This window comes from Euprymna scolopes, chromosome 2 (genome assembly GCF_053919585.1).
Source record: "Euprymna scolopes isolate OS-2025 chromosome 2, ASM5391958v1, whole genome shotgun sequence".
Taxonomy (NCBI): domain Eukaryota; kingdom Metazoa; phylum Mollusca; class Cephalopoda; order Sepiida; family Sepiolidae; genus Euprymna; species Euprymna scolopes.
In genome coordinates this window covers 195,642,533-195,654,171 of record NC_136483.1, presented here as the reverse complement: position 1 = coordinate 195,654,171, position 11,639 = coordinate 195,642,533, and the positions used below count along the sequence as shown (strand labels likewise).

At 31.2% G+C, this 11,639-nt stretch overlaps 2 protein-coding genes across 2 annotated transcripts in view; one reads left to right on the top strand and one right to left on the bottom strand.

Moving 5' to 3' along the window:
- LOC145301289 (uncharacterized) overlaps nucleotides 1-11,639 on the bottom strand; it is a 539,758-nt gene that overhangs the window by 174,478 nt on the left and 353,641 nt on the right. The window lies entirely within an intron of this gene.
- Nucleotides 1-11,639, top strand: part of LOC145241289 (uncharacterized) — an 82,487-nt gene that overhangs the window by 46,560 nt on the left and 24,288 nt on the right. The window contains 3 exon segments of the mRNA XM_080104038.1: nucleotides 1,183-1,518; nucleotides 5,559-5,724; nucleotides 10,332-10,516. Coding sequence (XP_079960164.1) covers nucleotides 1,183-1,518; nucleotides 5,559-5,724; nucleotides 10,332-10,516 — 687 coding nt within the window.

The following is an 11,639-nucleotide window of genomic DNA, read 5'->3' as shown; positions in this document are numbered from 1 at the left end:
GAGAAGCATAAAAAGAAACTACCATAACACAAATTATTGTAGGAGAACTAGTAACAGTTACGAAAATCACTAACACAGACTAGGTCAAAGTGTAATGAATAGATTAATACAATACATAGCCGATATATTAGAAAATTCATTGAATGCAGAAACCAACAAACATAAAATGTGATACTGACGAATTGCAGGTAAGATCAAACAGAATATGCCTATGTAAATCCAATTAGAAATATAGAAAGAGCATAATACAATATCCCTAAGGGAGATATATAAGGAAAACATTATGTTCTTATGCACTAACATCGGTTAATACCACACAAAATAGTCATGTATGGATTGAGTATAAGGAAAGATAGAAGAGGGAATACTCCACCCAGAACTCGATTGAAAGTTCTATTCTAACTTAAATTCAAGAGAAAGCCAATGGCCGTTATCAGTGGCAAGCAGATGACAAACGATTGTTGAGAGAGAATGATTTGTAACTCTAACCGACAGAAGCAAGGAGTTATGGAACATTAGGGAAACAACCAGACTCCTACAGTTTATGTCAGAGAATAGTAACTAGTAACGACTCGTACGAGTAAATAATAATAATAATAATAATAATAATAATAATAATAATAATAATAATAATCTGAAATCATCACAACAAAAATGTATAATCTTACATACCCATACAAAAAATGGTCATTAAGCGTCAAGGAGAATGGAAAGACCGGGGTGGGAGAGAACCATCCAAACCTCCATTAAAATGATGTTGAGATTATTAGAATATAGAAACGGTTTATTGCCACTCAAACTCAAAAAATATTATATGATCGGTATACGCGAAGGGTCAATGGTAAATGGCTGTTGCGATTAGGTAATTTTTTGAAACGGCTATCTAAAGAGATGTAACTGGATATCTGAGAAAACTTGTTGTCAGTGAAAATCCAGGAAAGCTTACTTTTATTACCAGTGATCAATAATTGACAATATCGTGTCGAAAACGGCTAATAATAAACACAATACAATGAAATCAGCATTCGTTGTTACCATAGAAAGTAGGACTGGGAGGTCTCAGAAAATGGGATACCACTATATAGACCTCAACTTGAAGAATACGAAAAGTATTAGAATCGTTTTATTTTTGCCGAATTTTTTCTACTTTTGCCAAAATAATGTTTATTTTAAATCGTTTAGGGAATGAACTTGAAGACCAGCATCAACGTTCCCAACGGCAACATTATCTTCAGCAGCAGGTCAGAGTTCAGTATGGATCAAGATCCCCAAAAGACCTTCAAAATGTCAACAAAATTGATGTCAGAATCCAAAGGTAAACGTGATATGTACACTCTGCAGATGGACGCTGGACACGCAAACACTGGTTTTGCTATTGATATGACTGGCCGCGTCAGCAGAAGCCCGGAGAAATACAACGCCGATGTCGAGATGGGATATTTGAACTTAAGGAATGAACGTCAAAAGTTTGCCGTTCGTGGTGAAATGCAAACGATCAGCCGTGAGATTAATTTGAAGGTAAAAGTCCACTGCTTTTTTACCAAATTAAGGCAAATTTTTATCAATGTCAATACTGTGTATAATGGACACACACACACACACACACACACACAGATAGATAGATAGATAGATAGATAGATAGATAGATAGATAAAAGTTACATAAAACTATATTACATCATCGAATCAATAAAGAAAGAATATAAGAAACACCTCTTTAGGCCATGGCATTTCGAAGCTAAATGCTTCTCATCAGAAGAGGGAAAAGGGCAGTATTATACAAAATATAAAATATAGATAAAAAGTTAAAACATTAGATTAAAAAATTAGAAATAAAGTGATTATATATATATCAATATATATTAAAGAAGATATAACATACAATAAAGACATTAAATTGTAACTACAAAGAAGAAATTAAACATACGCGAATATGAAGTTAAAAATTAACAATAAAAATAAAGATAAAATATACGAATAAATAAAAAATAAAAAAACTGAAGAGTATCAAATAAGTAAATAAAAATAAAACAGGGATAGCTAATAAATAATGAGAATCATAAAAAAATAATAAACAATGAAAGAAATAAAGAGAGATGGACGAGAAGAACAAGGAAAGGAAAAAAAAGGTAGGAATTGGAGGCATAAAAAGCACATAAGGGATTCGAAAATACATATAATAAGGGAAAATATAAATATAATAAGAAATAAAAAAAATTAGGACAAAATTATTTTAGAAATAAAGAAAGAAAACTGCGAGCTTTAAGAGATCCATAGTAAAGTCCTTTAATTGGTCACGATTTTATAAAAGTTCAAGTAAGGTCCTTAAAAAGTCCAATAGAGTAAAGTGAAATCGAGAGTTAAATCCTGGTAAAGTCTTTTTCAGGGTTGATTCCTTGTAAAGTCCTAGTACCATCCAAATAAAAATCCGGTAAAGTTCTGGGGAGTATTGTGATTAATCCTGCTAGAACTTCCTAAGATAGAACAATTCCAAATTGAATCATATGAAAAAAGAGGGATCACATAGAGAAGCTGATAGAATCCGGTATAGGAAACCCAGATAAAAATCCAAGAAAAATCTTGAAAATATTACTTCAAAGAAAAATTAAGATCGATCAAAAGTATATCCATAATCAATCGAAAATTGGGTTCAATAAAATGCAAATATCCAGACATTGGGCAGAGGAATAAAACGCTGGATTGATCAAATTTATATTAAAATAAAAAAAAACTTAATCAATTGAAGATGGAATCTGCATTAAGATACAGACATCTTCAAGACCATGTATAGAAATAAACAAGAATAAAATCTGACATTTAGATACAAAGATTAATTAAAGAGTGGTAAAAACAGAGACTTAAAAGTATAATAAAAAATAATGTGACGAAAATAAAGAATGAATACAAATGAAAGTAAAAAGAAGAGAAGTGAAACAATAGGAAAAGATAGAGAAAGAAAAAAAGAAATATTGAGAAGCAAAGAATCGGGTGGAGAGAAGAGTCGTGTCTGAATTTAGAATGATTAAATGAATACAACAGATATACACAGACATGCAAATGAACGTAAGGACAAAACTGGGTCAAGTAAGCAGAAACAGAGACAGGAAAAGCCTGTGGATATTTGTTAAAAACGTATAATCATTTATAAACAATTATTGAGCTTTTCCTATCTTGATAGGTTTTGCTGTTGTTACTAATATATTCTTTGCTAACTTCATTATATATATATATTGCGTACAATATAATATAACATGAACAAAAATAAATGTACAATGTTCAGTTAATAAGAACGTACGATATCTATTTAATTGAATGCTAGCAGGACCTGTGGATATTCCACAGGGGACTCAATCATATGTAATATATTGATGTATGCATTCTGTAGATGTCACTCTGATATTATTGTAGCTTTTTTAAACTGAAAAAGTATTTATCTAAGATATCAGGGACGCCCGGCGTAGCCCGGTCGTAAAGTACGCTTAAATGTGATATTTTAATTTTTGAAGATTTCGTATATATTATTATACAGTTAATGTTCTATCAGTTTTTATATATTATAAAGTTGCGATTTCCGAAATAAAAAAATATATCCATATGACTTGGGTGCATTAGCTTGAATATATATATATATATATATATATATATATATATATATATATATATATATATATATATATATATATATATCTTCTATACTCCTATAAATTCGTTTTTCTTTTGTGTGTATTGATATTCATATTAAATATCCTCTTTTCTATTTATTTAATGTATTTATTTGCTTCCCCACCAAAGCAAATTAGGCACAAGGCCATTTTTAATGTGGGGTAAAAACCAGCTCCCCTAAAAGTAGGCAAAAAGGGGGCACTCTGGTTACCAAAAATAATAATTGTCGCAGTATAGAGTGTTTCCCCTCCATTGACTGGGACAAATTACCTTAAGTGCAGCATCTGCAGAATAGATACCACACTTTGATCCCGGCCTGAAGGCCAAGAATAACAAAAAAAGGCAAGCCTCTTTTCTATTTATTTAAAAAGAAAATACAATTTTCTTATATATGGGTTGTGAAAATGCATTCACTAGCAAAAGCTAATTTGCATATTCTTTTAAACATTCATTTTAATTAATTCCCTATTAGTTTTTTTCGGTTTTCTTATGGGATGATCATCTAGAGTTAACTATTACATGTAATTATATTCATGCTGATATTCTACATGATTTATACTTGCATAATATTTGCGTAAAATCTTTACAGTAAGCAAAAAATTATTTCCATATATATTTATGTATACGTATATATTTTTGTTTAATCTATTAGTCTATCTATCTATATATCTATAAAAGTGAACGTGTATGTGTGTCTGCCTGTGTGCATTTCCCTACGCAATAACTCTGTCAATTTTTAGTTAACAGACTTGAAATTTGATATACAGAGTACTGAGGTTTGGGAAAATCTTTGTGGTCGGTTTTCGGCCAGAAATTTGGCTGTTAAAGGGTTGAAATTCAACGATTTGAACTTTGCGAATTCTACTAAATTTTTGGTCTAAAAACTTGAAATTTTAGATATAGGTTCCTTGGACATGGATCTAACTTAATAACTTGATTTGAGCCAAAAACAATAAATGTTAAGGGGTCATAATAGAGGTCAAAGTTTAAAAAAAATTGACCGTCTTTTTTTTTCAGCATACACCTACAAACACCCGGGCAACGCCGAGCACTCATGCTAGTATATATATATATATATATATATATATATATATATATATATATATATATATATATATACCCGTTCACATACACTTTTCACGATAAAGCTAGAACCAAGAATTAGATAGAATCGAGCAATTGCATCGACAATTAATGTCTAATATATATATATATATATATATATATATATATATATATATATATATATATATATATATATATATATATATATATGTATATACTACCCAATATATGCTCCCTTCGGTCGCATAATTTTCATTAGCCTGTGGGTGGGGATGATATTACGCTGAACGAACATATTCTACAATGCTGCACTGTCTCCAATTAAAGGAGGTAATACTTGGGAGGGTCGCCCACATAACAGGAGAAAGTAATATCTGTCAGTATGTTATCATTGAGACAGACCAGATACTACACTACCCACCCAAGAAAGGATAAAGTAATTATCACATTACCTACTCCCACAAAGGAGAATGTAATATCTGGGGCTATTACCCCACTTCCTTAATAGAAAATTCTTCCTTGGAGGGCGGCCTTATGACTATAGAACTGATATTACGATACTCACGCTCATTAACAGATGATACAATAATAGATTTTATTTTTGTTCATTTCATTAAAAAAAACATTATTTTATGATTACTAGCCCTTTTGGCTGAGATCAAAGTGTAGCATCTGTTCTCAATATATCTTTTCAGCATCCCGTGAACCTATATATATATAGAAATATGGGCAGAAAATCTTATCGATTGTCTTAATTATTATATTATAATTTCTTTAGTTACTCATTCAAATGATTTTGATTTGTTTTCTGACGATATTTTTCTGCATTAGCTCGAAGCGCCATCGAAGACGATTGAATTGGATGGATCTCTACGCAACAGAAACCGATACATGATTTCTCTTTTAAAGAAAGAAAGTGGCAAAGAAAACATGGAAGCTCTTTTCAAACTCAATCCAAATGCAAAAAGAATGAACATCGTCTTTAATTATGACGAAGGTAATACTAATTTCTGTTCCTTATTTTGTTTTCATTCAATTCTATGTTTTAACGGTAATATTTTAGTACATATCAATTCTTCATAAACGTTCTATTGACACATTGGCTCACAACTACTGCAACTATTTATCATACTTTGACTTCGTATACTGTGACATATTCTTCTTAACTAAAACTAATGAGTCACTTCACTTCTGTATTATTTTAGAAGTCATTATTATTTATTATTCCGATATAAAAGTAGAGAGATTTATTATTTTGCTATATAATTTTTATATGTATTTGTGGTGTGCATATTTAAATTAGATAATGACGCTGAGAAAATATTTTAAATGTTCACAGAGACATTAATAAATATTTGAGAGTGATTGAATCAACTACAGATTGCAAGAGAAATACATAGATAGCTAAGAAAGTGATGGATAAGTTGTTCAGTTAATTATAAACGAGTGAGAACTGTCGAAATTCCACACCAGACTTTCGTATGTAATATATTGATGTTAGTATTCTGTAGATGTTCAGCGTAAATGGGGCGCCTTGATATTATTGTAGCTCTTTTGTTAAAACTGCAAAAGTATTTATCTAAGCTATCAGGGATGCCTGGCGTAGCCCGGTCGCAAATATGCTTCAATATAATACTTTCATTGCTGCAGATTTCGTATATATTATTATATAGTCAATTTTCTATCGATTCTTATATATTATAAAGTTGCGATTTCAAAAAGAAAAAAATATATCAATATGACTTGAGTGCATCAATTTGAATCGAAACCGAAACCAAAACTTATGAAAAATATATACATATATATGTATATATAACTTGAGTTCCTACAGATATAATCGAAACCGAAAGCAAAATTTATGAAGAATTCTTAGTAAAAATATTTATAAAAAAATAGATGACTTAAGTACTATCAGCTATAATCGAAACCGAAACCAAAACTTGTGATGAAGAATTCTTGGTAAAATTATTTATTACAAGAAATGGAAGGTCATAATAATTAAACGACAGTCACTCGGAAGAAAAAAGATGTAAGCGTGACACACAAAATAACACACACGCCATCGTATTAATATATCTGTTCCGTATGCCTGCTTCCCACCGGATTACAACTTGGATGTCTTCAAGTCCAATCTTAACAAATTCCTAATGAACCGCCCCCTTAAGTAAACACTTCATCAAATCTCCACACTAACGTAATGTAGTTGCAATAACCCTTATCCCTGAGTGGCTTCCTGGCCTTGATAAGTGGTGATCACTGTGTAAAAGAAATATATAGATAGATTACGGCTAATTAGAAAGATTAAAACACGATTTTTCCGAGCATCTCAATCTCAGAAATAAAATATATTTTAGCGTGTATTTTGCGTTTTAATTCAGAGAAACAAAAGTAGATAAACTCACATATAAAAGCTGTTAAGATGCCTATTGTTTCTTTACTCACATTACGGGTGAAATATTTATTATATTTTTAGGAAAAATCAAATTTTCGATTATTATTTTCATTTCTCTTTACATAAAATCACTTAGCCAAGTATTTTGAAGAAAATAAGTTCATTATAACAAAATGTAGTTTCTTTGTTTCCGTTCTATGTTGTTGTTCTTATTGTACTTTTTGTTGTCATACTGACTAGGCAAAATCATATAATTATATTTTTCTAATGGAGCAAAAGCAAAGCGTTTATCTAGGATATAAAACTAACCTATAATTAACAAACAATCACGGTGTTAACGTTCTCATAATGCTCAACTGACGCCTACTACAACTCTGGGTGATGATCAACGCATTCCTTATGGAACACTCCACTTCGAATGTCATACAGTTCGTCATCTAAAAACTACAACAAGTAACTGGAAGGCTGATTTCTATCCACCAGGAAATTGATTTTACAACTCATAGCTCGACAAAATCGAAGAGTGAACCAAGTGCAATAGACATGCAAACAAACAATTGCATTAAAGGGTAGAATCTTAAAAGGAGCTCTCGGTTGGAATGGCTGAATAGTGGGTAAATGTTTTGAATCTGGTACGATGCCCCATCCCCAGTAAAAAGAAAATATGTAAATTGAAAACTCGCTTGTTCATCAGGTTTTAGCTGCAGTCAGAGTTCACCAAGGCCAGCAACCATCAACACTTCATCTGGTGTTATCAAAGTACTTATCAACATTATCACAAAATTATATCGCTTATTAATATGAGTGAACATTTGATTTTTCAATTCGAAGTGCAGACAGCTGTCTCTTGTCCAAAGCAATGCGTAGCACCAAGCCCTAAACCACAAGATCCTTATTACGGTTTCTCAAGTGTGAGATTGTGAGAAAATCAAAATACCTTTTTTATTACATTTTCACTCCAACCGAGGCACAGTGCTACTTTTATGTAAGGGGCTACTATCCGGGACAAAATTTGCAGGGATACTATGTAGGGAGTTGAGCAGCAAGATATCTGTTTGCATTACACTTGAACTTCTGCATGTTAGTGCAGTTGGGGAAGCAGGATCCCGGAAGGAAATTCCAAAGTCTAGCAGTTCCGAGTAAGAAACTATTAGAGTAGAAGACTATTTACATCTAGGGATCTCTATTGTGTAGGGGTGGGACTTTGCTGCTTGTCGGATTTGTCGGGGGTATTTATGTCAGAGGCACAAGGGTTTATAGTTCGTCGAAGCATCCACTATTAAAACACTTGTAAAACAGGCAGAGAGGTGCAACACTTCGTACAGTGGTTGTAGCTTAGATACCAGTTCAGGGCCTATCAAGTTGGCAACTCTCTTTCGAACCCTGTCCAGGAGTGAGAGACTAGTAGCAGATGCACCAGCCCAAATATGACAACAATACTCCATGCATGAGTGAATGGTGGCGTTGTAGAAGTACAGGATACTTTCAGGTGTAAGTAACTTTCTAGCGCGGTAAAGAAAGCCCACTTTCTTCGCAGCAGCCTTGGCAATGCTCTCGATGTATCTGTTCCAACTCATGTTCCCTGTGAACGTTAAGCTGAGGAATTTGAACGAAGTACTTTCAGGTAATGTATCTTTAGCCATAGCTATTGATGGTTGAAAAGGTTTCTTGAAGGAAATTGATTTTATTCTTGTTTCTTGAAACGAGCTTAGTCTTGGTAGCGTTTAACGTTACTATCCACTTTTGCCCCCATTTCACTACTGACTAGAGGTCTGCCTCATGTGTTTTCGCCATTGCCTTGGATATTTATTCATTCAAACTGGGGAATTCGTTAATGTCACTATCTCTAGGAAGTTTGACTCCGGAGGCGTCCCAGTGCAATGTCACAGAAAAAAAAACATAGGCTTTATATAAGCGCCTTCACTCTCCCAGATTAGTAACCTGGCAAGATCTACAGATGAATGATACTAAATGGAGGCAGCTATGCGCCGGGATTTCAGACCAGGTTTATCAGCGCCCTCGCATGGCTGGTAAGATAATAAGTATCATACTTAAATAAAGTTCTATCGTTGTCGTTTGTTTTTCAGAGATTTCCCTCTTACTAGTGAGATTATCGTTTAAGGATGGTGATTAGACGACTCCGTTTTTCGTAATTCTTTTTTTTAAATAAGTGAAAAAATTCTAGTAACATGCCTGAAAATGAAACAGAAAATTGAATAGATACAGATAAAGAAGCAAACGAAAATAGTATTAGATTTAATTAATATTTTCATAGAAAACTATCAGATAAAAGTTGGCTAAATTTAAGTCTTGGACATTAAATCTGCACACTATGATGGCCGCACTAGCCGCGTGCGAATGAAGTTTGTGATACGGAGATATCAATCTACTTAGGAGAACATAAGGTGCTGATTCAGTGGTTAACTTGTTCTTTAAGTCACTCGGGTGTTTGTTTTGTTTGGGGTTTTTTCTTCTTCTTTCTTAGGGCGCCGTCGATCTTTGTTCGTATGCATACACACATTTCCAAGAATATTAATACTTAAAATTCAAACTTTCAAACTTATATATAAACATATAAAAAAACATGTATAACGTTCAAGGTGAAAATGGAAAACAAAAAATTTTAGCCAAATACATAGTATATATTAAGAAAAATTTACCGGTGAGAACTAGTTTGGAATAAGTGCGTTTTTTTTTTCCGCCCACGATGAAGATAATCCAATAGATACAAAGAAACAAAAGAAAAGTAGTGTTAGATTTACTTAATATTGTAGTGAACAAATATGGTGAGACTAGGATATTATGCAATTCATATAACTTTATTCGATATCTTGCTTTTAGATAATTCAATTTCAATTAAAATGAGATTTAAATTGAGGGAAAAATCATAACCTTTTCACTTTTTCGTTAAAATATCAGGAAAATAACTTTTCAATTTATAAAGTAGCATTAACATATTTTTGATAAAAATTTATTTATCCGAAAAAAAAATCAACAAAATTGCGATTGTCAGTGTGAATTTTTGATGAAATAATGATTACAAATAATAATAAACTGAGGTAAAATGGACATGAATTCACTTTTTCATGAAAATCTCAGGAAAATTTCTATTATTTTCATTAAATTGTTATCAAATGGCATCTGAAACCACGTACTTAATTTGTAAAGTTTTTGAAATATTTTGTTTGATAATTTTCATTTTTTACTTACAGAAAATCCAGGTAGAATGTATCATATTGATGCTGAAATAATAGACTCCAAAACTATGCTGAAAGCCTATCGAACCAACAAGAAGAGTGATGTGATGGAAGATGCAGCTATTCAAGTCGAGATAAAAGCTAAAAGCATCTTAAAATCAACTATCAGGTGGAATCCACGTCTTTTACAAGAATTTAATGTGAGTAGTCATCTTTGATAATATAGAAAACATCAAAAACAATTCAAGCTTGGCAAACAGACTCACAAATTATTATTTAATCCAATATTATAATAGACTATGCTTATATATAACATTAGTTTCTTGGCAAAAACAACCTCTCATTATCGTGTATATATATATATATATATATATATATATATATATATATATATATATATATATATTATGGCTATGTAAAGACTAAATTTAAACTTGTTCGAAAACATTATTTTATATTGTGATTTTTATTCAGTGATGCAGGAAATTGATTGACTTACTGATAAAATAATTTTCCAACGAAGGGCATAAAAAAATTGTTTTTAAAGTTTTAAAGGTTTTAAAGAAACTTCCAAGACTATATATATATATATATATATATATATATATATATATATATATATATATATATATATATATATATATATATATATTATGGCTATGTAAAGACTAAATTTAAACTTGTTCGAAAACATTATTTTATATTGTGATTTTTATTCAGTGATGCAGGAAATTGATTGACTTACTGATAAAATAATTTTCCAACGAAGGGCATAAAAAAATTTGTTTTTAAAGTTTTAAAGGTTTTAATAAACTTCCAAGACTATATATATATATATATATATATATATATATATATATATATATATATATATATATATATATATATATATAAATGTTTCTTGCGGGGTACAAAATTTTATTATGGCTATGTAAAGACTAAATTTAAACTTGTTCGAAAACATTATTTTAGATTGTGAAATTAAGAAATAAAATTGATGTGTCAGCTGACCGGTTTCGAAGCTCGCTCAACAGAGCTAAAATCGAGCTTAATTACGTTTAAAAAAAAAAAAAAAAAAAGAGGGAACAATGAATCGGAGATGAAAAAGTAAGGGGGAATATATATATATATAAAAAAGGGGTGGGGGTTAATTATTAAATAGAAACTAGATAAAGCCCTAAGAGATTCTCTTTTTGTTTGCAAAGAGAAGGTCTCAGAGTCTTAATATATATAGTTTCTAGAATTTTAAGATGATAAAGAGAGTGCGACTTACTAAGGATGGAAAAAAGTCTGCACTAAAATTCAAAGCGCAAATATGATTAT